Raw genomic sequence first — 27,336 nt, 5'->3', positions numbered from 1 at the left:
AGACGGTACATAAAAATCAGTTAATCATTCCCGATTAATTATTAGTTTAAACCTAAGGTTGGTCTTCAGTGCTTCCTGCCACTTACAGCCCTTTCCCCTATCGTTGCTGTGGCCCTCGCCTAACTGCGCTGTTTTAAAACGTAACTCTATGTAAACAAACGAAAGGTAAAAAATAAGTAAATAAACAAAAGGGCTTCGGGCTCTGCCCTACATGTTCTCTCACGGTTTTTGCCGGAGCCGTTTTCTTCTGCGCAACACAGCCTTCCCCCCCCCGCCCCCCCCGGCGCGGAGCGCCGGCCGGGAGATGAGGGATTCCGGGAGATGAGGGATAACCGCCTCTCGCGCTCAGAGGCGGGCGGCGGGAGGCAGGCGCACGGCTCTGCGCTCAGCCCTGGCGGCGGCGCGCGGCGGCGCCAGGCAACGGGCACGGCGGTTGGGGGGAGCCGGGCGCCGCCTTCCCGCCGCGGGAGCGACCGGGCGGCCGGGCCGCCGCCATGTCGGGGCAAGGTGGCGGCGCGGTCCGCGGGCAGAGCCCGGCCGAGGTGAGCGCGGCGGGGGCGGGGGGCGCGGCGGCCGGCCGGGGTGGGCCGTTCCCGGCGTGACAGGGAAACAGCGGCGGCGTTTCGGTGCAAGTGGAGGTTTCCGCCGTGGCGAGGCGAACTTCGTCATCTTGATGTTAATGGGAAAAAAAAAAAAAGCCCCAGGCTTCGCTATCCAATTTCTGTGCGTTTTATTAGCCTGTGTGAGAGCTCCCGACCTACCGGCCGCTGTGAGCTCTGGAGCAAGAAATAGCACGGCACTGCTTTTGTTTCAGGATTTTCACAACCAAGGGCACCTGAGGTGGGAGGCCTGCCTTCCCTTGCTCATCAAGGAAGGCATAAGTAGATAAAATCATTATCGAGATCTTAGAACAGTCCTTTAGTCGAGATCTGCGCAGGTGGAAGAGGGAGCGCAAAATACGAGGAGTGTTCTTGGTGGCTCACTGGCTCTCCTGTGCCTTCGCACCAGCAGTGAAAGCCCACCCGCAGGCGTGCTCCTTGCAGACCAGCTACGAAGCGAGTGCCTCTGCCGCCGAGAGCTATGTCCAGGTGCAGGGAGCTGGAAACAGCGGTTCTGAGGTGGGAACATCACGAATTGCCTGTTGTCCAGGGCACTCCAAAGATAGCTGTGGTTGCTTGGACTGAACGACGACCAGTGGCCAGCTGGTGCCCAGTCCACAAATGGAAGAGGAACCTGTAAGATACATTCCTTATGAAAAAGAAATATAAATTAATATCCACAGGCTTACCTAACAGATAAAAATTGGGGTGATGACTATGGAGTGAAAACACTTTACTGTCTTTTAAGAGGTGGCCCGATATTCACAAATTCACAAAGGAAATGCTACTGTTTTACTTACTCTTCATATTCATTTTCAGTTAAATGTGTTAATCTCTGTTGCTGAGTTTTACTTATCTGTGGGAGGGGGGAATTAGTCTTTAATTTGAAGAAGTGAATCTTCCCTTCTGTGTAAACATTTGTGAAAACATTTCAGGATGAACTACAAGATGCAGTTTCTGCTCGTGCAGCAACACAGCAAACAGCTGAATACTCAGATGACTTTGAGAGTGACGAAGATGGCATGTTAAATAGTAAGACAGATAGAATTAAATTTTTTTCCTGTATTCTTCCCTTTCTTAACTCAGTGGTTTATGAGTGATCTTTGTGAATCAATATGATTTAACATTCCAAGATTTCATATTTTAACAACTCCTAAATCACTCGTTCAGTCCTGTTTTTCAAAGTTAGGAGCTGAATTCCCCATGGCATCAGTGGTAGTGCCCACCTGGTAGACCAGACACCGTCTGTGCTGCACCCTACAGTTGTGATCCCCAGTTTTATTCCTTAGCCTTATGTTAACTCTACACCTGGATGAGACAGGAACACATAGTACTGTAAATGAAAGTAGCTCACATGGGCAGAGAGAAAGCCGTGGTGCTGTTTAATTATTTCCCAAGTCTGGACAATCAAGAGAATTAGGGCTGCATGACAAGCTGCAGAGCATGCCTGCCTGGCAGTGTAGACAAAGCATTAGGAACATGTTTGAGCTGGCAGTTTTTCCTGGGTAATGGTGTATTTAATAATTGGTAATATTTACATTTATTCTAATAAGATTGGCTGAGTGGCTCGCCTTCTTCCTGGTATGGTCTTGCATACTAAGGGAAATATGAATCCTGAATATCATAATGTATTTGTAAGAGGACTGCCTCTGTGTAATACCTGCTTTTTATTCATGATACCTGAAACAGCCTTTAAAAGTTGGTGAGATGCTTTAATTTCCCCTTGCAAACAAGCTTCACAAGAAAGCTCCTCCAGCATGTAATATGTTACTCAACTATCGTGATGTTCTTTTGTCATCTCCCTTGAACATTTAAACACTGAAACAAAGTCAATTACTAATAATAGACTGCAGGAGGATAAAAAGTTTTTTTTTAAAACATACATGAACCATAGCATTCGGCGGAGAGTATATCCAATCTGAGTATCTTCCAGCCCATTTTAGATGGGGCAGAAGTGAACAAAATGTAAGAGGGTGATGACTGGCAAAGATTCTGGTAACAGAATGTGCCTAGCTTTGTTGTCTTTAACTTGCTTCCACTTATGGTACTGGAAACAGCATTTTAGAAGAGATGTAAATTGCATGACAGATAAGAATTAACTAATGATGATTTGAAGTCTTTCCTATGCATTGGGTCCGGGGATACATGACAGGAGAGGAAACAGAGTAAGTATCTAGTTTGATGGCTTTGGGGAGATAGGAAGTGCAGAAAAAAAGTGGTCAGAGATGTAAGTCAGGAGAGAGTTATAAGAAAAATGCATTTAAAATAAAGGGGACAGTTTCTGTGTCACATTTTTTTCTATTCATCTCAAACAAAAGTTGGTAATGTACTATTTTCAGGTACTGTGGAAGAACTTCCTGAAAGTAATTCAGATATTGAAAACACTAAGAAATCAGCTGCTTTTGAGAGTTCTCTCTCAGATAAAGATACTTCACGAAAAACAGCTCTTTTGGAAAATGAAGCTGCTCGTGACTTGACTTTATCATTTCATGAAGAGAAGTTTCAGCAAACAGTCATTTTGGAAAGTGAAAACATATGGGATGACAGAAAGAATAGTGAAGAGGAATGTTTGGAAAGTCAAAACCAAGGTGATGACAGAAAAAATAATGAGGAGTGTTCAACTGCGGACAGAGTGCCACATGATAATAGGGAGAGTAACCACTGTAATGATTTGTGTATGCCTGAACTACAGAAAGAGAGAGAAGTGATTATACAGAATCAAGAGGAGAACAAACCAATACCAAAGCAAAGGGTGCGCAAAATAAGAAATGCATCCACATCAGGTGAAAAGAAAACATTTAAATATTGTTGCTGCTATTTGCTTAGGCATATTACAATATTTCTAAGTGTTGTTACAGTTATTTGTGCTATTTTCTTTTCTAATTTCAGCTGCTTTAGCTTCAGAGAGTATACTTAGTATTCTTCTAAAAATTCATCTTCTGGCAATCTCCAGCTGCCAAGGCGGGAAACCGAGCAGGTGTAGGTCAGCTAGCAAGAAGTTTCTTTCTGCCTTTTCCTTTCAGGAGATGAAAAATAGCTGTTTGGATACTTGAACTCCGTGTCTATGGAAGTACTTCTCTATGGAGGGTGTGGGAGGGCTAGAGATTTGCCTCCTCTGGATGTGCATGGCACAGAGGGCCATGTTCACACAGTGTCCACGGCCTTTAGTGGAAAGGTCCTTAAACAGGCATCCCTTTTCCGTGACCAGTGAAGTTGGGCCACCGTGTTGGCAGATGCAATGTTGAAGTTGTGTAATAGGGTGTCAGAAAATGAGCTATAAGCAAAGCATTTATGAATGGGATGAATATTCAAAAGATTAATTTAGTCACATAAAAAAGAACTTTACTGTTTCATTACAAGAATATCCAACCTCATTTTTTTTTAATACGGAAAGCAAAACTAGGAATTTTGCTAATGGACTATATTCACTTTTACCAATCTGAAATGTCATAGCACTTCATATCTTTTATCTGATTCCTGAAACGGGGAGAATTTGTCCTGTGCTCCATTTTCATTATGAGTCTTTTGTTTTATGTTAAGAGAAATTTATGCTTGGTCACTACCAGTGATAGAAGATTGCAGCTTTGAAATTGGTAGTGTATGGTAAGTGGTATTGACTGCTTTTAGTTTTTTTCCCCGCATGATGGCACCAAAGCGCTAGATACTTGAATGTACAGTAAAGGCTTGTGAACACCTTTCTTTTATGGCCAGTATGCCTGCATAGCTTTAGACTGGCAGAAAAAAAAGTTTAAATACTCCTTTTCTCCTGTGAATTTAAGAAGTACAGTGATACCAGCGTATTGCCTTCAGTAGTCAACCATTGTAAACTTTCTCATACTAGATAATTTGATCCCCGTCCAACAGAGGAAGTCATTAACCAGAGCTTAATCAACTTTGTCTGCTCCTTTGATGTTGTTGTGACTTACTGCATAGAAAAAGTATCAGTGCACCTGTGGGAATATTGTTGTGGACTCTTAACTCTATAAACTTCCCAGAAATTATATAATTAGACTTTACATAGTTGAGTATGCTTGATGGGCACTGTGATGAGAGTTCAAATTGGCACAGTGGTTCTGTTTCCTGCAATACGTTTGTATGAACTAGGACTTAATAAGAAGTACTTCTGTGAAAATGTGCAGACTTGGATGCTGATTTCTATGTGGATCAGCACACATAAAGAAAAAGGCAGGTAGAAAGCTGTACAATGGCTTGATCTTTTTGGTGGCAGGGTAGAGAGAATAAAATATGAGAGACGTGCGGTTATTATACAGGAGGAGGTTTAGAAGACTGAGGTCCAACCTGTCCTGTTCAGAGCCCTGTGAGAAACTGTTATGTAGTAGTCCTGCTGCTCAGAGTGACTGAATTACAGAACGAATGGAGACATCAGTGAGGAAGCTAGATATAAACTGAGACTCTTGGACCACATTTTGCATGATGTCTGTTTCTACACAGGGTTATTCTGCTCTGCACTGTGCACAGAGAAGCAGGCTTTTTATCCACCCTAGTAGATAAAGGGAGTAAAGCAGAATGACAGAAAAGGTGTTCTTATAACAGTGCTATCTGTATATATATGCTTTCTATATTTATGAGAACTCTGTAACTCTCTTTTTAATGGCAGATAAGTTCCTAGAGTGTAGTATCTATATATGCACAGAGATAATGATAAATGAAAAAACAAGATTGTCTATCTAGAGATTATTTTAGAAGCTTGAAAACTTTGATTAAACTTTACAGCCTGTTTACAGATGACAGGTTTAACTGAAAATAGTTGAATCTAATTTGACAAAAGAGCATTACAGACTCAAATGTCTTTAATTAGACATAACCAAAACTATAATATTCATTTTCAGCTGACAATATCAGCATTCCTTCGTTAGATGACTGTTATAAACCATCACCTCAACCAAGAAGTCTTTTGAGAAAAAGTGGCCCTGTGGAAGACAATGATCTTAATAGGTCAGAAGAAAAAATAACTTCCAGAAATGAATTGTCTTCATTTTCAGCACCATCATCCCCAAGTAGTCTGAATGCAACACCTGAGAAAAAAATGTTTGCTGAAAGCCCTGATCCTGAAGTAAGAGCCAGAATGGAGAGTATATGTGTATATTTTTACCACCATACATTAGAAACTTTTGAAACTATCTTTTATTTAGCTAATAACATTTTCTCTAAGAAAAATATAAATGGGAGCAAATGTCTTTCCCAATACCATTTTATGGTGAGGGGCAGATTAGAGAATGTCGTTCTTTTTCCTTCTACCTGGAAACAGGATTTCATCCTGGTGATGTTTTTCACCCTTTTAGAAGTTTTTTCATTCTGTTTTATTTCTCTGAATGTAAAACAGTAATTATACTTTTCTTTTGTTCTAAACAAATATTTTATCAGTGTATTTTAAAGTCAAGTTAAATAATTCTGATTTGTTATGAATTGTTCACTTGTTTATTTGTCACTTTTTGGTCTAAGGGTCAATGGCTAGAAGGTACTTCACCACCACTTTCCATTCATTTTACTTCCCGTAATAAAAGTTCTGGAGACTCCAATTTACTGACGTGTGGAGATGTGCCACCTGTAAAAGGTATAACTCAGATGTGTACAACCAGATAAATAATGTTATCATTTATACCTAAGTACCATTTAAAGATCTAATACAAGTCATCTTGAAATCAGTGGTGTTCTTAATTTCCTTTCTACCCTATTTCTGTATCTTCCTCTTGCCTCTCTGTGTCTCCTTCTACTGTACTTCTGAGAAGGGCCCAGCCATTTTCTTGGAGTTATTTGCAAGTACAGTATAATCCCAGGTATTTAGAAGTTGGGTCCTAGAAGCATCCCAGGAATGAAGAGAAACAGATTAAAGTTCAAGAAGTGAGTTTGTACTTTAACTTGTGTCAAGTATATGCATCATTGTCTAAGCATCTCTGAGACTTAAAAACAGTCATTTAAATTTCCTTTTCTCTTTTGCAGTCAACATGACTTGGGCAAACCTTTCTCTTCTTCCTGCATCTTTTCTAGGAACAAAGTTTAATACAAACTGAGTAGACTAGCATTTTTCTATTATTCTGGGTTTGTGAATCCTTAACAATTTTTAGAAGATGTGCAGCGTGTAAATCTCTGGACTTAGCAGTGTCCATTGAACATGCCTGTCTTAGTCCTCCTTTTTGAGACCTGTTAAAAATAATCCATGGACCACAGAATGAGAACTGTTGGAGTAGACTACCAAAAGTCTACACCTTTTCTGTTTGCTAAGGGAATCACGCTGTGGGTACTTAGCAGCAGGTTAGATGGGAACAGGTACGTAATTCATACTGTCAGATACAAAGAGAAAAACGCTGTTGGAATGGCCTGTGTAATGTCTGTAAAATGCAGCCGAAATAGATATGAGATAGGACTTGGCCTGAAGTACTGTAGGAAGGTGAACAAAAGTTAAAAAATCAGGCAGAGTATACCAAGTAGTGAATAACAAATACACTTGGATCTGTGTTCAGTTTCAATTCTTTTTTTCTGTTTTGCTGATACTTTGAAATAGAGAATGCATTTGGTATAGCTTGAGGCTTTTGAGCATTGTTAATTGCAACTAATTATTAATTGTTGAATTGCAACATTTAAGGAGAGATTTGGGGGTACAGGGTAAAGGATGTGAGCTTTAGCGTACAGGAATGGGTAGATTGTCCATGTACAAGGACAGCATAGGAGAAAGAGGATGATAAAGGAGATGGTGTCAGGGCAAAGGAGGACATGGAACAACGATACGGAGTCTGCCACAAAAGTAGCAGAGAAGAGACTGGAAAAGAAGAGTAGGTGTTTAAATCTGATGCAGAAGCTTGCATGTGAAAGGTTTGATACAAACTGATCAAACTTCTATAGTTCAACTGGCAAAGAAGGAACTACAATAATAATACTTACATGTTTTATGTGGCACTTTTCAGCTAACCATGGGAAGATTAGTATTTAGTATGTGTTTTGCAAACAAAGCTAAATTGATTTGCAGGTGAAGTTCCATGAAGTTCGTGCTGCAAATCACTAATAGTCAGCAGTAAATCAGTTGTTGTCAGTGTCCTGTGCACTGTGTTGCCACTTAATTACAGCTGCACTGTTTCTAATGCCTACAAATTAGATTGTGCAACTGCATCTAAGAGGTGTAAAGTAAAATATGAAAAGTTTATGTATCAACAGAATATAGAAAATAATTCACAAAAATTCAGAATTCTGTCACCCTGAACTTATCTTCTTCATTGTCAATCTAGATTGAATTTTTGACATTGTCACCAACTGTCACCAAAAAATGTCATTTGGAATTTACCATGGCCTTTCTTGGTTTGTGTCTAAACTGTTTTGCAAATTTAGATCTCTATATTAATGACAGTTCAAATCAGATAAAAAGGGTTTTTAAGTATTATTAATAAAGTGCTTTATAACTGGCCACTTTAGGCGTATGTTTAAATTGAGGTAAGGTTTTGTTTTGTTTAAATCTCTGCTCCAACATCTTTCCGTTATTTCATTTTGTGTTCATCTCCCCAAAACATCACACCAGAAAAATAGTTTTTCACCTGAATCATCATATTGCAAATATATTTGAATCAAAAATATGGTCAGGTAATGAGATGAATCTGTTCCTCATTCATCCAAATTTTGCTAATAATTCACTAGATGTCAGAATAGTTCTTGCTATGATTGGAATGGTTTTTTGCTTTTGCTTTTTGCATTAGAACTGTGTTTGGGTGGTGAGGCAGCCATCAAGCTTTCTTTCTCATAGCCTTAGATTCTATAACATTTTTTAAAATGTATTTGCTACTCCTGTGTTACACTTAAATGTGTCACAAGTGAATACTCCTGTCATGAGTCCACATGGTTCTTTAGAAGAAAATATACAGAAAATGCATTATCGTATATCAGATCTAGTTCCGTATTTTTTTTAGTACAAACATAACAATACTAAGAAACTATGAAATTCTCATTTAGATATTGCCTAAGTGAGCGTGTCCTCTTAATCTGTTTTTCTCCTGTTAGATCAAGATCAGAGAGAGAATATCAGCATCAGTGATTTGAAATTGGAGGATAATACCAGAAAATCCACTTCTGTGATAGAAAAAATGATGACCACAGGGCATGAGAAAACAAGGAAATTAGTGAAGTCAACAGGTGACAGTTCAGAAAGAAAGCTGCAAACTGTGGAAGGGCAGATAGTAACTGATATGATACAGGAGGTGTCAATGGATGATAAATCTGAACATGTGGAGGTAAAGAACACTTCAAAGGACTTTGACAAGGTATCTTTCGTATGCATTTTTACCATTGCTTAGAACAATGTCCTAAAAGTGCAGTAAAAAGTTTTGTAATGAAATTTACTGTTGGTACCTTACATGTGTAGAATTCTGGAACAAGTACAGGTGACTGCAGCTTCTGGAGCTGATGGTCTTACAAATTATCAATAGTTTTAAGGAAGATGTAGGGAACACCTATTACACAAATATTTAAAACAGCTAAAGGTGTTGAAATTTGTCTTTTCCATTCTTAATGAATATTGTTATCCAAAGGAAGATGTCAGATCTCTATTTTGAGGTCAGCTGAATTGGAATGAGCAGTGTATATTACCAGAGGGTGGAATCCATGGTGCAACTGGAGTGCATAAAATGCAATGTACTTCATGCTTTATCATAAGAAAGAAAATATGTAGATATATATAACTGCTGAAGCTAAATATTAAAAAAAATTAAAAGACTGCTCCTATACTAACAGGAGAACCACTGTCTATTTGGATTCTTTTTATTCCTTTGTACTTCTAGACTATAGACAGTATTTCTAGGTAATATAAAGGAAGGTTTCTACGTCCCATTCCAAAAAGATACACACATTCCAACAGTTGTTTACTTCCTTACCATGCACTGTACCCTTTCTATATTAGATTTACTTTCTTGCATATGCACTTAACATCCTTGTTAGCTTGTAAATTCTCTGTATGCCTGATCTAATTCTGTTACTTGAGGCTCCTTATATTTTTTCTTTTCCTTTTGTATTTCTTAGAAACAAAGTGAAACTAAGGAGACCGTTCCACAAAAAATGAAAGCATCTTCATCTGGCAGGTAAGAGAAAGATGCTATATATCACAGTACGCAGCTCTGAAGCATAAAATACATGTAAGGGCCTTCGGAATGCTGGTTTTCTCTCATTTTCTGTCAGCATTTTCTTCACTGCTGACAACCTCTTGACTGCATGTGGAAAACACCCTAGTATATGTGGCATGTTATGATTACCCCTGCTTATCATCTCCTCTGTCAGATCAGACACCAAGCCTTTTACCAGTGTTTATGTTGAGCATTTGCTACTGGATCCACCAGTGAATGCAGTCCTTGGTGCCTTTAGAGGTTTTAAGCTGGTTTGTGTATGAAAGTATAAGGAACTTGTAAACTTTCTTGGGTTGAATATGTTCCGCAGTGGCTTGTTTTGCCAGTAATAGGCTCCTCAGAAGAAAACAGGCTTTTTGTTCCTGTCCTTCTCCCCCATCCCCAATCAAGAGCATGTAAAAGCAGAATTACAATAACTTTTGGTATACAGTGAATAAAAAGGAACACTGCTTGGTATCAACTACAATAAATAGAAAGATCATTTTACTGTGTTTATCTTGGTATTTGTATAGGTCTCTGTCTTTTTCCCCCTTAAAGAAGCATGTGAAAGTTGTTCCTTCATCTCCAGCTGTTTCACCCCAATACTTGGGAACGTTAAAGGTGTTGGAAGATAAGCGCTTGCAGAAGTACAGTGCAGAAACTGGCAAAGCAGACAGTTTACGAGCAGCTGTTTACCAGGTAAACCTTAACAACACCAAACTATGCATAGAAAGGTCCTCTCAGAGGAGTCAACACCTTTTACTTTTTTGAAATCGGTATCTCTTTCACTTGCATATACTTACAGGTATAAGAATCCTTTTATTTGACCATGCCTTTTCATCAAATTATGAACTAAAAATTATATGAGAGGGACATACTGTGGTTCATAATTTATAGTTGTGTCAGACTGTTTTCAGACACACAAGGTAGTTTCCTTTATTTCTATTTCTTCTTAATAAAAATAAGTGTGTAGTTTGAAGTTCCTTTTCCTGGTATGTTCTCTTCAAATGGCATTTATGAAAAGTGAAAACAAGTTTAGTATTCTGTCCAGAAGGATAATCTGCATGGATTCTGCATACAATTTTGTTACAGTTAATACCTGGGTTCCAACAGACTTTTACTACTATTCTGTGTGAGAAAAAACTGCATTCATTTAATTAACAAATACTGTTTATATTGGTATGTGTTTGTGATACTGTTACAAATCTAAAACAAAATCTAGAACCTGAAATCCATGTTTATTTTGTTCCCATAATTTTTAATGGTAAAATAGGCTTAATTTAAGACACTTTATCTTTAAGCAGCTTATGAAACACATAATTAAACCATGAAAATTTGATCCTGATTCTGCAAATGGCTTGCAACACTTTATGGATGCTTGTAGTCTCACTCTTCCCAGTTGGATTTTATTCTGTTTAATTGTAGTTTTTAGCAGGAGACACAATGAATCTAAACAATATTCCTATATCCCAAGTAGCCAGAATTGTTATTCCATTCTTCTTTTTCATCTTTTTTTTTATGTTTATGTCCTGCTGATTGTTTTTAAAAAGATCCTTGAACTTTTTCGTATTTGTAACTGTAATTTTAAAACTCCTGACTTTTTTGATTAAAATATTTGTGTGCTGAAGATCCTCAGAATCATGTGATTTGAATCAAAACTTTTTTTTCATATGGGATAATTATTTAAGTCGCAGATGGAAAAAGTAAGAGTATTTTTGGTGGTCATTATATTGGTGCTGCTTTAATAATATTTAGTTGTTTTGATGGAACTTTATTTATAGCTTAAAAAGATTTTTGAGGTATAGAAGTCTCCTAATGATTCTTCCAGGACTGGTTGGAAAAGAAGACAGTCTTTCTACTGGAATTAAAGAGAATTAAAAAGAAACAAGATGAAAATCTCAGGAACGATATTGAAAAGGTTTGTTTACATTCTTGTTTAGAGAGAAGCAGATTGTAACTCTTTGAAGTAATGTCATCAACATATTTGTTGTTCTGTATTAGGAAAAAATTCTTTTTTTCTTGATGGAGGGTATGCACTACTTTCTGCCTAATTATGTCACCTTGCCACTGTAAGGTTTCTGGTTTTTTTTCTAAATAGCACAGGGTGAGCTGAAACAGTAAGTGGCGTGTCCTAATTCTTACGGTTGCAATGGGTGTCTGGCTAAGGTTTCTGTACAGATTTGTCAGGTGTGTTAAAAGTGTGCTTCTTGGATTGATTTTCAGGTTTGTTTATAAAGACCTTGGGATACTCTTTCTTTTGCTGTGAAGTTTTAACTTGTCATCTGTCAGAAAACTGCCATCTCAAGAGATGTAATCTACAGAGGACTGTAGTTTGAACAGTACATACACAATTATTAGATTTGGCTTTTAAGTATTAAGTAAATATCCCTCATTATTTTCCTGTATTTCATATTCCTTTACATGTATATTCCAGAAGTTGACTGCATCATTTGAACCTTAAATTAAGAATGAGCAAAGAAGGAAGAAAATTCTGTTCATATCTAATTTTGAGCATTGTTTGTAATGTCTGTAAATCCCTTTCCTTTTCTTTGTTGCTTAGTCAAATGCTACATTTGAGAATGAGTTTAAAGCATACATTTTCAGTTACAGTTATATATTTTATATTAAATTAAGTGTATTTAAATATAGACTTAATTTCAATCTAGAAAGAAGCTATTAAAAGAGAGGAAGCAATTGCATCTTTTGAAGCCTGGAAAGCAATGAAAGAAAGAGAAGCAAAGAAATTAAGTGAAAAAAGGAAGCTTGAGGAACTTGAGAAAAAGAGAGTGGCAGAACAGGATGAGGAGAAAAGAGAAGCAGCACAGAAGGTAATGTGAAAGGATGAAAAAATAAATCTCAGATATTGTTCAGGAAATTGTTGAGAACAATTTTGATTAATCCAGCAAGAGATGGAAATAAACTAGATTCTAAAATCTGAACATGGTTCATTTTTGAGGAAAGCTCATAGAAGATTCTGTTCTGTGTTGGAAATGTGTAATGACTAGATTTGCACACAAATAGGCATTTTTCCGTATTTCAATTTTATGAGTTGAATGTAAAATAAACTCTGTATAAATACATTTACAAAGAACTGTATTACTTTCTGGGAAAAATAATTTAATCCTTTTTATATAGTGATATCAGCTTCTAAGCAATGCTGCGAACATCTATTCCAAAATTGGAATGTGCAGAAATATTAAAAAAAAATAGTAACACAGAATAAGCAAAGAGAGTATCGACAAAAAGATGAGGGGTAAGATTGCTAATGAATCTGTTTTCTTTAGGCATTCGAAAAATGGAAAGAAAGGAAAGTGGAATATTTAAGAGAGCTAAGTAGAAAGGAGAAACAGTCTGAAAGAATCAGGAAGAAAAAAGAAGAGGAATTTGTTGCAGAAAAGAAGAGAGACAGCATGTCTGCAGTTGAAAAATGGTATCATCACATTGAGTTTTGGACTAAAATGATTTCCCAAACCTTTGCTTAAATGCACTAGATCTTCTGTGAGTGCTTCATGTGCTTATGATTGGGAGAACATGACATACTTGGGATCAGGCTTTTTGCTCTCAAGGGAGAACAAGTATAACAATGAGAACAAGCTGTCCAGCCCCTTTCGGTTCTGTAATTTAAATGCTTTCTTCCCCAAAAGGCCACTGACTAAGCCCAGGCACAGATATCACAAGTTAGAAGAAAGATTCATTGAGTAGTGTAGTGTCTATGTGGTTAGTTTCATAATTCAATACTAAGCCATAGGAAGGAAGGTAAACCTTTCTTAATGTTTTATTTGTGCTCTGTGCAATACAATGTATGAACCTAGGTGTATTCAGAAGGAGGTGGATGTGTCTGATGGAGAAATTTGGTTTTAGTTTTACAAGTCAAGATTTCAGAGAGCATGCACAACTTACTTTTGAACCAAATTTTTATGTGACAGAAAATAAGGGAGAGACTAGTACAGAAAAGATGATGCTGTAATAGATAGGACAGTAGGTTCATTGTATGCCTTGGTGGTAATATATATCAAAATGGACTTTGAAGATTTTATAAGCTTTCTTTTCAATATATTCTCAATCTGTTATCAAATGCATAAAATCTCTCTTCTGACTCTACTCCGTTTGGTTAATCAGTCACAGATGCAGCATTTAGCCTGTTAAGTGATGGTCTCCTGTTCTTCTCTGTCATACAGGAATGAAAAAAAGGAGGAATGTATAAAGCAAAAGAAGGTAGAAAAAATCCTAGAGAGAAGAAAGCAAGAAATGCAACAGGTGAAGAAAGAAGAAAAAGATAAAAGGGCAGTTGAAGAATATGAAAGATGGCTGGTAAATACTTTTTATGCACTTTGTCAAAACCAAAAAGGTTAATGAGTAGGAATGAGTGTTTATACTTTTGTATTGTAATCTTCAAGTTTTTTCAAGCTTTTAGGAAAGAGACCAGATGATGGCAGTATTGTGTCACTACTTCCCAAAGGTTCTTGAGCAAAATGATGGTAAAGTACAGGGTGCTTGATAATTAGCATACATGGAAAATATATCTTCCCTACCTATGTGCAACTGAGTTTTGAGTTTCATAGTCAGTTGTCTTTTTTTCCCGTTCCATGTCAGGAACAGCCATCTCTGAAGGGTAAACTCACCACAGCAGAGAACCAGCAAAGCATAGCAGTAGCACCAACTGCAGAAGTGAAGGCATTTATATTCAAGGAAATATTTAAAGTGGAGAATTCAATACCTTAAAATAGGTTAAAGCAGTTATATTGAGGTTTGAGATTATTTCGATTTACCAGAAAGTGTTGAACTATCATGCTCCCAATTTTATTATTTCTGCAACAGCATACTTTATTCCCAGTTGTGAAGCAGTAAACTAATCTAGTAGTCTAGTCCCAACAATAATGCAGTATTTTCTCCTTGCTATAGACAGGCAAACTAGAAGAGAGAGATTGCTAATATTCATAGCATATACTGCTTTCAGAAAGATGTGTGACTTGTGAGGTAAAGAAAAAATGAAGTTTTTCATTTTCACCCCATTATTGAGTCATTCATCATAGCAGCTCTCAAGTTTCTGGGTTTGAGTGTGTTTCTTTTGTTGTCTCTTTTCCTTGCGATTTCTGGCACACCTCTTGTATATAAGGTTTCTGTTGCCTTTCATACAAATGGGATCTTGCAACCTAGCTGGCTGAAGGCCCTTACTAAGATTCATTTGTACTGTCAAGAGCTTAGAAAAATCTTTTTCAGAGCCTCTAGTGGGCTTTCTGTTTGTTTTCCAGGGATAGAGGAGAACTGAGGCACACAGACATACAAGTTTGGGACAGATTTTAAAAGAAAAATCATCTTTTACTTTGCTAACTCAAAAAATGTGCAGTTACCTAAAACAGTAACAGCCTATGCATATTTTTTTCTTTTCTCTCAAGCCTTTTTGGTCTTTTAAGACCTTATTTGACTTGCTCCCCTGTTGGAATGCCTTTGACTTCTGTAGTCATTGATGAGAACTGTTTTCTCTGGTCTCCTTTGTAAAGTGATTTGCAGCTCAGTTGTGTCCAGTGATCAATATCCAATCTTAGATTATTTCTTGCTTAGTTAACATTTCTGATTCCCAAAGAAAGAAGTACTGTGCTGTGCTAGCACTTTGCCTAAGTGTGCTCCAGGTACAAAGACTATCCTCAATTTCCTTAGTCATACCAAAGCATGAATGTTGCCTGTCATTGTGCATTTGACTTCCTTGTTGCTTTGGACTCCATATGAAGGGGAAAAAAAATCCTTTTTTTTTCAGGAATGAAATCTGCTGCCTAACACAGGCTCCCTTGTTCAAATTGGATATAGATTCCCTAGGTCATCACAGCTTCACTTCAGTGGGATTATTATTAAAGTATAAATTTTAGTAGTAGGGGGAGTAACCAGGTCTAAATGGACATACACGTGACTGAATGGGAGAAGCAGTCTAAAAAATAAGCAGATGTTGGAAGATGTGATAGGTACCAAATTGGTTGGCAGAGGTATCTCTAAAATTCTCTCTTTTTCAGTGTCCATGTGAAAGTGAGAATGTTCACCCTGAAAAGAAAGGTTCGCTGACATCTCCCATGCCAAGTCTTCACACTCTTACTTTCTAAAATTGTGCCCTTTTCTGCAGCTAATGTACCTTCATTTGAAACAGTATATCAAGCATCTGTTCATTGTATTCTTTGGCCAGAATAGTATTTCACTTTGTATAGTAATAGAGAAAATATATACTTTCAGTAAACTGCAGGAGAGAAACATTTGTGTAGATAAAGCTGTTAATTTATTATCAAGGGAACTAAGATGATATTTGCATATAAGCAGATCAATAGGTGTCAAATCTGAGAGGGCAGAATTGTGGAAGGTTTTTAAGTGTATTATTTCAAGCAAGAGGATTTTTGTTTGAAGAAGAATATTATCAAAGGAGGAGTAACATACTGGGAAGAATTCTAGTATATTTTCATTAATAGTAAATAGATTAAATATGCGAATTAATCCTCCACTTTCCAGGAGCAGATGTTGGCCATAATATGTGGGTAAAACAGAAGTTTAAAAATCTCCCTGTAGTACTTGTAAAACACAACATTCTACTTTTATGTTAATGGAAATTGTGTTGTTTATGCTTTTAGAGGTCATTGTGTGAATGCCTGATAACCTAAGTGCAGAGTGTAGTGCCTTTTTAAGGCATGAAAATAAATTCTCTGAAAAAGGTTATTAGCACTTGTAAAAAAAACATAAAAAGGATAATCTTGAGCTGAGATGCTTCAGTCTGGCTGAGAAAATTTAAGCCTCTGATTTTTTGTTTGTTTGTTTCTTTCGTAGTAGTTGTCTGTTGCTATTCACCAGGCACTCTTCCAGCCAATCTAGATGTAATACTTGATAAATCATCACTTTTTACTTAATGCATACCACTGTCTGACACTTGTCATTGACATGCACCTATTCTGTGCAGTGGAATGTGGAGGAAAAAAAAACTTGCAGAAAGTTTATACCAGCAGTTCAACTTCGTTTCTATTATTATTGATCAGTTAATCTGTTTTTCTGTAAGAACCTAGAAAAAATGTTAGTATCCTAGATATCTGTTAATGTTCTCCATTATATGTGGTAATTGTTAACCTGGTATGTGTTGATGAGAAGTAAGGCTGCATTGTGTGTTCTTTCAGATTTATAATTTTTGAAAAAATCAATATAATAAGGTTACACGGTCTATAAAAAGTTTAAACTTTACCTTGACGTTGAGCATGATCAATACCTATTTTTGACATTCTAAAGCTATTAAAAACATCAGGATATGAATGTAAGTTGTACTGGATGAGTCTCATGGATTTGTTGCTTTTCTGGGTTAGAAACAGCTGACGTGAATTATTCATTTCATATGGTTTAATAAGATCTATCTGAAAATGCTTTCTATATTGGAATTTTAATCTCCTGGCATTGCAATATGTTAGAAGTATGGCTGTTATTATTATTCCTCTTAAATGTTCTAAGGCTTCTCTACTATCTAAAAGTCAATTATTATGTGGCAGTCATACTGCTAAAGAATGTCAACTTCTCAGGACTTTTTAAGTGAAAAGCTTCTTCATCTTACCAGGCTATTGAGTAGGAAACCTCCATGGAGAGGCCAAGCCACAAAGTTATATAGTGTGTGATAAGCTACAGTTGTTGTTTTTCTCTTTCCTCATTTTTGCTGCACTTTTCGCATTTGTGCACATACTCTCTTGTTCATTATCTCAGGGAAGATTTCGATCAGATAGGTGAACTGTGGTCAGGGCTAGTACATAAGAAAGCTTTAGGTGTTGGAGGTAGGGAAGAGGTTAGTGTGGCTTCCTTTCAAATTTAATTGTTTAAAACCCAGCTAAATTAAACCAAGACTATTTGCTTAGCATTGGGATTCATTCATGAAAATTGGGGCTTTATACCCAAACATTCAGAATTGTGACATGATTAAAAAGTCTAAAGCAACTTTCACTCCCTTCCTGGACATATGCTTTATTTTTAGTTTGGAATATTCAAACATAAATATACTGTGCAACATGTACCCAGTAGAAGAGTGCTTTATAAACATAAAATATGCACACATCTTTGTAACACACTGTTTCTCAAGTTATTGCCAATAATGGGACTACTACAGTAAGTCCCATTTTTAAATATCAAATACAGATTCAGATTCTAAGATTGGCAGAATGACTAAATTTTTGTAAAAATAAATTTGCAGAATATGTGAAAATACTCCAAATAGGAACATGAATCATATAGGTGTTTTATTATAGAGCGCATGTTCTTCCAAAGCTCATCTATACAGCTTGCACATATCTTTTCAAAAATGAAGATAAGAATGCTGGCAGTGCAGATTGCTTTCCCTCTTAGGGCACTGATCTATTCCCCTTTAAAAATTTCCAAATAAGTACTTTGAACTTGTTCCGAAGACCCAAAGCCACTAGTTGTGGTCATCTAAGGAAAATTTGTATGAAAGAATGAAGACAATGAAAGTGAAGGATGACAGAGATGAAAAGTGAGGATCTTACAGTGCTCCCTGAGGTCAATTTGTCTCAATTATTTTATGTAATCGAGGAAGATAAGAGTTTGTAGGGAGAGATAGTATTAGACTAACTGATGAAGTGCAGTATCACTTGTTTTAATAAAAGGCATTACTTCTCCATGCAAACCTTGCCCTGCTTATAATCAGCTTTACTACTACAGCATGAGGTAGTTTTATGTTTATCTAGCCAGTTTAGATACTCATAACATAAACCAGAAGATCCAGTTCAGTTAAGAAAGACCTTGTTAACAATATACTTTAAGTATGTTATTAAGTTAACAAAGAACAACGATAGGGTTGATGTTTCAGATGTGTGTTATACTTTGTTTTATATATTGCATGTAAAACTGGTATTAGTACAGTTTGAATAGTATATACATGTAATGCAAGGAAAAATTGGCACTCAAGCTCCGCCTTATACAATGACACATTTGCCAGTCTGCTCCCTTAGCTGCAGTAAGCTTATTTCTCTTCTCACTTACGAATAACAGGCAGACAGAGCTAAGATCTTGGCAATTTTCTGGAGATACAGTGTCCTTCAGAGGCATAGGACCATGGGTTATCTGAGAGCACCAGTTATTTTAAGGATTCCCCTTCAAGGAACAGTACTGGAGTGCAGTTTTACATGTGAGAATACAAGACTTCTAAAGCGCCTCAAATTACTGTCTGGTGCGGTCCTAAAGAGGCAAGGACCATGGTTGGATTTGCCACACTCTATTATGATTCTAAGACTATATGTCCACATTGCATGTTTACCAACGATGATGTTTGTGCCAGTTGGTGGTCCTAGGCAAGCACCGTTCCTGCGCAGAAAGCTGGCTGCTCGAGGCCCTTTTACCCACCTGTCACATGGAGCACTCCAGGTGATGCTCTGCTGCATAGCGTCAGTCTTGGTGCCACCAAGAGAGAAACTACTCTAAGCTTCCAAGAGAGAAACTACCTGAAGTGGTGGGTTCAAGCCATGTATCACAGGCGTCCAAGTATGACATAAGGCGAATTTGCACCTACAAAGAACCCTCCAGCGCACGAAATTGCTAATGCAGATGCACCCTCAGATACTGGTGCATGTAGTTACAAAATGGCAGGCATCTTTATGAAGAAGAATACTTATTTTTTATACAACATTTTCATCTAAATATTCAAAAATAATTGTAAATAATTGCAAATTATTTTGAATAATGGGTCTCCTGAAAATCATTAATCAGACACAAAAAGAAAATTGCAAGTATTTTGTTTATCCTTCATCATCCTAACTTCCCCGTGCTTTTTGAAATAGAAAATATCATCAGACCCTTACAGTGCTTAATAACATAAACTAGAAATTTTTTTAGAATTAAATTGTTTACTTCCTGATTTATTCTAGCATATAGCAAGCGTGATTTACTAAGTACAGAAAGTTACTCCTATTATCAAACAATGTAATGAGAACAACATACTTAGCATTGTGATCTAGGTACCCTCTTAAAGGAACTGGTGTTTGAAAGATTATGATGAAAATAACTATATCTGAAGCAAATACATTACTTAGTCTGTTTGGGGTTCTGGTATGTTTTTTGTTTGACAGTGCACAAAACAGCTCATCCTTGAAACAGTCACCTTAATCCTAAAGGACAGCAAATATGTAGTCTGTGTGTTGCATTGCACAGGATGACATCCCTAAAAGGGATTCTATAAGCTCCAAAAGGCAAATCCTCATTGCCTGTTAACTTCCGGTTTTACACAAGAAAGGTGTAACAATAATAGCAATTTTTCCATTGGTGGAGTTTTTTTTGACACAACTTTTTATTCTCAGGAAAAGAAAGAAAGGAAAGAGCAACTTAAGAAGAAGCAAAAGAAGCTCAAGGCTGTCCTTGTGGATGAAGTGCCTTCTCCCTGGAGCCCACCTGGCAAAGTCACATACTCAAGAAATTATTGAGCAGTCTACTGTCTTCTGTGGGGAAGGTTGATCAGCAAAGTGCTGACAATGGATGGTCATTTTATCAGTAACAGCTGATTTTCACTGAATCCATAACGAGGGTTATATCCTTTCTTTTTAGTTTGTTTCAACTCTGGAGTTTAAATAGATCAGTTGTCCCTTTCCATTACTTTCCACAAATATGCTGATTTCTTTAAGTTCACAGTTTAACTTAGTTACACACCAAGAAAGGAATGAAGTATTCAGGATATGTAAGACTGGACTCTGGCATTGTCTCCCAGTAGGTAGCAGTTTACTTAGCAGAACAGTTCTGTTTAAGTCACTGGCAGCAGACCGCTAGTCAGCACGACAGAACCTCTATTCGGAGTGAGTGGTCAGTTGCTTATAATCAGGAAAAAAAGAAAGTAAGTCTTCACATTCAAAAAAGGTTTAGAGATTATTTATAAACAATTAAATTACGATTAAGAGAGGATAAACACACTATCCAAGAAGAACATAAATTAAATACAAACTAGGGAACTTTATGTGCAAAGTGCAAGGACAGCTGAGGCCTCACTTGCTTAACATGCAATTTCTGAAATGGATGCATTGTATAAGCAGTTTCCATGCTTTGCTGTACTGTAAAAAAAACAGATGACCTGTTTGAACTGCTTCCCTTTCCTCATCTGCACATACAGCAACATAAGTTCAAACCACTGCTGAGTGGGGGTAGTTGAGAGGCAAAAGTATCTCTGGTTCTTACATGGTAAGTAGGAATGAAAATGGGCTTGGAGACAATGTGGAAGAACTGCTGAGTGAAGGGAGGGAAGACGGTGAAGGAGGTGGTGGCTGTCTTGTGGAGCCAGAAAGAAGACAATACTTGAGCAGTATGATAGGAGGATGCCATTTACATACCTGGTCAAGAGACTAGCTGTAGAGAACACAATTCTTAGCTTGTTTTACACTATGAAATGTAAAAATTATTTTCAATTAACACTGCATGATGCAAAAAGTCTTTCATGCAAACAGTCAAAACATGCAGCCACATAATGGCACAAGTGAATTAAACTGGGACCCATGTAATGAGAAATGGTTCAGGACTACAACTGTAGCTATTAATCCCTTTTCAGGTCCTCATATACATGCCATTTTTTTTCCCTGTTTCCTACAGGGAACAGCCATTTTAGAAGCATGTTTTGCAGTTCATACAAAATCTTACATAAAATCTGCAAGAGCAGAACAGTATTACTCTTACGAGGCAGCCTGACACTGAAAATCATTTCTTCGGACTTAAGAGTTCTGTTGTGGTAGGCGATGAAGTAAACTCCTCCCAAACATGTTTTCATTATGGCTAATGAGCTAGTTACTGTAGAAAGTTATTAAAATTCCTTCAGTCTTTTTTTAATGGCTGTTTGCCTCACTACTTGGAAACAACGGCAAGGCTACAGAGCTACCACTTTGAAGTGTCTTGTCTGCCTACTGTCTAAACTCAAGCTGTGGCTTATATACATATTTCCCTATTTGAATTTTAATAATCACTTCAGATTTGTTCCTTAATAGGTATTAAAAAAAAAAATCTATCCCTTAAATTACAGATGTATTTTTTCATATGAGTCCACTTCCCAAGGAAGCTTTCAAGAAGTGGAGAAGATACCCAGCCAGAGCAGCTTCAGTGACCAACCAAAGAGGAAGGGTAAAATTACAGATACCAGCAGGAGAGGTAGCAGAATTACAGTACTGGCAGAATACAACAGAACTTCTGCCAACTGAAAGTTAACCTATCAAAATTTTCTGAAAAAAAGAACTTGAACAAATATGGGCATTATGACCAGAGCATGTGCATCATCTGTCCACTAAGCTTTTAGCACTAGAAGCCTTAAATTCAGGTTTTGTGCAGGAAGCTAGCTGAAATTTCATGGGAAGATCAACAGATCAGGAGAATCTGAAGCAAAGCATGCACTAGTACATGAAAGTTGGAATGCCAAGTTATCCAGCTCTTTTCTTTTGTGGACCCCAGCCAGAGCAAGTAAGGCAGGTCCCTGTGCTGACAGGCTTATAGTTCAGACTTGCAGGTGCAAATGAAAATAATGGTAGAGGTAGTGGCAGAGCTGCAGAAGCAAAGGTTTGTCACATGCCTATTCCTAAACTGGATAATGCATCCTTATTTTCTTGCAGCCTTTAAAGGATAGGATAGAAAATTTTTGACAGAAGGCATAAGTGGGAAGATGCTGATCATGAGATGCTGATCATTCAGAGTAAGATAGCTAAAACTCACAAATTCACACCTCCTCAGTTAGAAAAAGGATGCTGAAGATCTGTAGACATGCAAAAGCAGTTGAAGCAACTGTTTCATAATAAAATTTTGGGAGCTTTGTCTAATTTTACATTGCAAAAGCTTGGACATGTTACAGCATGATGCAAGCCTTGCATAAAAAATAGACCTGAGAAATACAAACATATGTATATTAACATTAAAAATGTACATTTATCCATTTGAGTAAATCCTGTTAATACATTTAATGACGGGGGAAATATTTTGGTATTTAATAAAGTGTATTTTAGTACAATAGAATCAATGTTTTTGTCTCTCTTAGGTTATGAAATTTTATTTAAAACTTTTATGCATTTAAATGAGCTAGGTGGTACACTAAGCACAAGCCATTGCTTCATCACTGTTGATAAGACAAACAGAGTTGGAACTAAGCACAAGCCATTGCTTCATCACTGTTGATAAGACAAACAGAGTTGGAACTATGTCCCACTGAAGTCAGATTGCTACAGCTCCCTCCTCCAGCTCACTGGCCTGAACTTTTGTTTACTGCCAAACCAATGCACTCACAGAATAAAGGGGCTCCAAATAATGTCCTGGTAGATGATCACTACCTCTCCTTCACCCCCCTCCCCCCCAAGTATTTTATTCAGGCATTAAGGTGTTACACTGGCACACTAAAGGGACAGGTTGATGACCTAATTAACTTCTATGTGCTACATACAGAGCTGCCAAAAACTGAAGTGCTGATATTTGGTCCAACCAAAATGTAGGCACGTGACAGGACTCCTCAGCCCTTTCTCTCTGGAGCTGTCTCTCTGCAGAAGGAAGTTTATATAAATCATCTAAACAAGGAAGTAGGATTTACATGGTGATAGTAAGTAGCTTTCCAACTCTATCATTCTGGTTAAGGAGGATTGTGCACTGTTCTGTCATTTCTTTCTCCTTCATATTCACAGAACTTAAAGCCATTAGATCTTCCCTGTGTATCATGGATTGCTACATTTGACTTAGTTATATGTGTACTGAACTGAGTCACTTGAGTCTAAAACCTTTTCTACCTTTTTCACTCCTCTTTAAAAAACAGCTGCAGCTTCCCTAGCATACTAGTTTTTTTTCCCTAAGACAACTCATATTTGCTTTCTATTGTGGAGCAAACTTTAGAATGCCACAGTGGGAGTGCTATTATATTGCATTGTGCTGTCCCTTTTGAGCATGGAGATGTATACCCTGGAATTGTCAGAGTATCACAGTTCATCCCCACAGCAGTTGTGAGGGATACCTGGGGAAGAACTGTACAGTTTACAGAGTTTTATATTAAGTATATGGGGCAGGTTCATACTGCAGCAGAACTAGCCTTAAAAAAAGGCTGAAGAGATTGATTTAAAAATCATAACCTTTATTCATTGTTAGAATAAGTGACTGAAGTAGGCATATTATTAGTGAAGTGGTAAGAGTTAAGTCACTGGTGGTATTGCTGGAGAATGTTTGTGGCTGCACTGGAAGTCTTGAGTAGGCTGTCTTTTTCACCTTTTAATTGAATCTTTGTTTTCTAGTTCTGGACTGGAAGACCTTTCAGTTAAGATATACCAGAATGATACCTTCTATGCAAGGATGTCATCACATGGCCAGAGATTTATTGATAACATGATGGAAACACCCCCAGTTCATTCATGGGGGAAGGAGCTGCGGAGTCCTCAAGAAAGTAGACAAGAAGTTGCTTGCTTTCCAACCTGCCCTAAGCAGCCTCAGAAAAGGTAGCAGATTTACCAGGGCATTAAGGAAGTTAAACCATGTTTTCAACAGAACACCAATTGTCCATAGTTTTAGCACATACACTCATAACAGATGAAAACTGCTAATAAGCCCCCCTAGTATTGCAAAGTGTTTCTTTCTGCTACCATTTCATTTAGGAGTAGCCTTTTCCTGTGGTGCTTTTATTTCTAGGTAGATTCTGACTCAAACAGCTGAAAGTTTTTCATCATTTCTTCATCTAAAGTAGTCAGAACTCTCATTATAGGTTACTCTATATTCATGAAAATGAATATGTTTTATATTTCTATTCATGAAAAATAACTGGGATGTCCAATACTGGATGATAACAAATGATATGAGGCTAATGTTTTCAAGCATCATTAACTCTAAACAAGTAGGATTTTCCACTGTTTAACTGTTTCAGTGACTAAGTGTAGCATTAATACTGTGGTTGACTTGCATTTCCCTTTACACCTTTTAACCTGCTGGACTACACAGGAGACCTGTCCCCATATGCTGCTCTCCAGCAAATGAATTAAGAAATACCAACATAAAATTTTAGAGTATGGAAAATATTCCAAAGTATTTTCAATCTGTTTCATTTTCCTGAAGCTTCTGCAGAATATGAGACTTAATGACATTTTGGAACAAACTTTCTTAGCTGCCCTGAATTCCTATAAGCTTCTTAGCACTTCTAATATTGAAGTATGAAATGCACTGTGGACACACAGAGGGTGATGCAGCCCATGTGCTAACAGAGTGGTCATGCAGCCCTGCAGGCAGGGCAACACCTCCCATCGTGGAGGAGTTATAGGAGCCCTGGGGATAGCAAGTCCTACTCACCAACACACACAGAACTGCATTCGCTCTTCCACCCTCTACCACCAATATCTCTTCACTGACAGCTATGGGCAAGATACAAGCAGCAGTTCTCAGCCAGTGACTAACCACTGCAGATAACTTTCTAAATTTCCCAGTTCTGCTTTTTATCTAAGTAGAGCTTTGTTGGTACAATTTTTATTGCTTAGATCCTCTGCCACTGAAGGAGAATGTTGTCCTTGATTGAAATGGGAGCAGGAGAAAGACTTATATTGCAAAAGGTCATGGAGAAAACCAAAGCATTTAGGCTTGTTTAAGCATTTTTTTGGCTGTCATAGTAAAAGAAAGGATGCCAGTGAGAAAATAAAAGCCATCAGTACTAACATTATTAAAGTTACCATTTGTAGAAACATTAGTGGCCACAAACATGGTGCTGGACACTGCACAAGCAAAATAGAAAGATGACATGCCACAAAACACTCCCTATCCCAGACAAACAATAAGAGAAATTTAGACAAAAGCACAAGAAAGAGGAAGGGCTTGGGAAGGCGGCAGTAGTTTCAGAACAGCAGCCATGGTACAGCTGTATCAACAGCTCTTGGCAGTTTGATATTGCAGTTCACCAGTTACTATCCTCACTCACTTGCCTTGAGCAGACAGTCAATGAGCTAATTTTTCTCCTGACTCTTGCTGACTGTGCTGTCAAACATCTTCTGGTTTCTTTTTTCCTAATGTACCAAGGTTCCTGTCATTCCTACTAAGATCCTGAATAATTCTGTCCATTCTTGCTGTCACACTGTATCTCCAAAAAAGATCATTCTATTCAAAGAATGAACCTGCCTTCAGTACTGCTATACAATTTAAAGTATTATTATAGCATTAAACCCTAACATCAGCTCGATAGCTACTGTCCCCTCAACAGATGGTAATGCATCAAGCTGTTAACTTTCACTACAAAGACATTGTTTAAAGTTTCTCTTGCTTATGTGAATCAAAAATGTAGAAGCACTGCATTAGAGAATTGCTCTGTGCAAATAGCCACACATCTGTAAACTCTCCAAAGCAAGGGCATAAGAAAATGACACCTGATTTTCAAGGGCAACCCACAGGTGTTTCAGCTTATCAGATATCATTTCAAAGAGGTTGTGTGCAAATAGTATCAAGGCAATGGTAGGTGAAAACACCAAAACTGATAGCTCAACGCTCAATGTAGCCAATGCACTTTAAGTGTTTCACAATGCTCCTTGACTGATTTGCAAGCCAAATATCCTTTACATTATGCTCTGACTCACTTTCACCTTTTCACACAGATACTTATTTTAAATAATCATACACTGTGGTTAGAGCAGTTGTAAAAGAAAGCAGGGACAGTTTTACCCTGTATGTTCAATTCCTGCTGTCCTGCAGAGGACAAGAACGTGAGTGATTCTACTCACAGCAGTTTCTGCTGCACTTACTACAGTCTATGAACTACATGCAAAAGTAAACTTCTAAAACAGGCATGGATACAAAACAAGTTGTTCAAGAAATCTGGTGACAAGACCATGCTATTTGAAATTACTGCTATGACTGAAGGAAGTTAACTGTGCCAACCTCTGAATTGTACTCCGGAGGACAGAGTTTCCAACTACTGTTTTCTACATCATACCCGAGCCTTTCAAGTTTGTACAAATATATCCCCATGGGCCATGCCACAGAGCCTATAACAACATCCCAGGCTAGTGCACTGTCTTTCCACTGATAGAGTAAAGCAAGAGCAAGACTAACTAGTGGGTCTTTGCACAGGTTTTGCTTTTCCTTGTAGCCTGAAGATTCCCTTTCTAACCCACCAACATTAGTGAGATCCCTCTGAAGAAGATTCTGCCCACACATCTTGGAGCAGAATTTATTATGGGCCTGATCTGTTACAGCCATGGCTGGCAAGGCTCTGCTTACCTCATTTTAAACATTCTTTTGAAAAGGATTGTCTGTTGCCACAGTGAAACACTCCCTGGGCAGTAAGTGAATCTTACTCATCTTTAGCAGAAGATGCAAGAGTTACTTAGCACAGACCTCTTCATTCATCATTGTATCAGGCAGCAGAAGCCTAGCTTGCCCTTGAGTAGTATTAAGAACACTTAAGGGAAAAAACAAGGTTTGCTGCAGATACACTTGATCTAAGCAACTGAAGAACAGATCCACCCTGCCCTGTAAACCCTGAACTTCAGATCTGTAAGAGAGCAATATACTCTGGCATTAAGCATCTGAACTTCTCAGGGATTTCACTTGTATTAGGGTCCAGCCCTACCTGGAATGAATTAGAGCACTGAGTACTCATGTAGTGTGACATGTCTGAGGCACAAAATCATCACTGAAGAGATTCTCCAGGTGCCCCATAGGAAAAG

General features: G+C 37.7%; 1 protein-coding gene across 6 annotated transcripts; it reads left to right on the top strand.

Moving 5' to 3' along the window:
* The first annotated feature begins 326 nt into the window (after positions 1-326).
* On the top strand, positions 327-22,681 carry MAP9 (microtubule associated protein 9). Of its 6 annotated transcripts, none has more exons than XM_064510875.1 (13): positions 327-542; positions 1,535-1,631; positions 2,939-3,382; positions 5,450-5,673; positions 6,063-6,174; positions 8,604-8,863; positions 9,618-9,676; positions 10,231-10,396; positions 11,526-11,615; positions 12,364-12,525; positions 12,982-13,127; positions 13,876-14,008; positions 15,703-16,903. In XM_064510875.1, the coding sequence occupies exons 1-13, from the start codon at positions 495-497 to the stop codon at positions 15,787-15,789; spliced, it is 2,028 nt and encodes a 675-aa protein (XP_064366945.1). In that variant the 5' UTR covers positions 327-494; the 3' UTR covers positions 15,790-16,903. The 6 variants fall into 6 exon arrangements, with proteins under 6 accessions (XP_064366945.1, XP_064366947.1, XP_064366944.1 ...); XM_064510874.1 differs by lacking the exon at positions 15,703-16,903 and adding an exon at positions 20,008-22,681 and having other exon boundaries at positions 329-542; XM_064510876.1 differs by lacking the exon at positions 15,703-16,903 and adding an exon at positions 20,008-22,681 and having other exon boundaries at positions 331-542; positions 2,939-3,187.
* Positions 22,682-27,336: the final 4,655 nt, after the last annotated feature.

Source organism: Dromaius novaehollandiae, chromosome 4 (assembly GCF_036370855.1).
Source record: "Dromaius novaehollandiae isolate bDroNov1 chromosome 4, bDroNov1.hap1, whole genome shotgun sequence".
Lineage (NCBI taxonomy): Eukaryota > Metazoa > Chordata > Aves > Casuariiformes > Dromaiidae > Dromaius > Dromaius novaehollandiae.
Note: the sequence above shows the minus strand (reverse complement) of the source record. Positions and strands in the feature narration are given on the sequence as shown.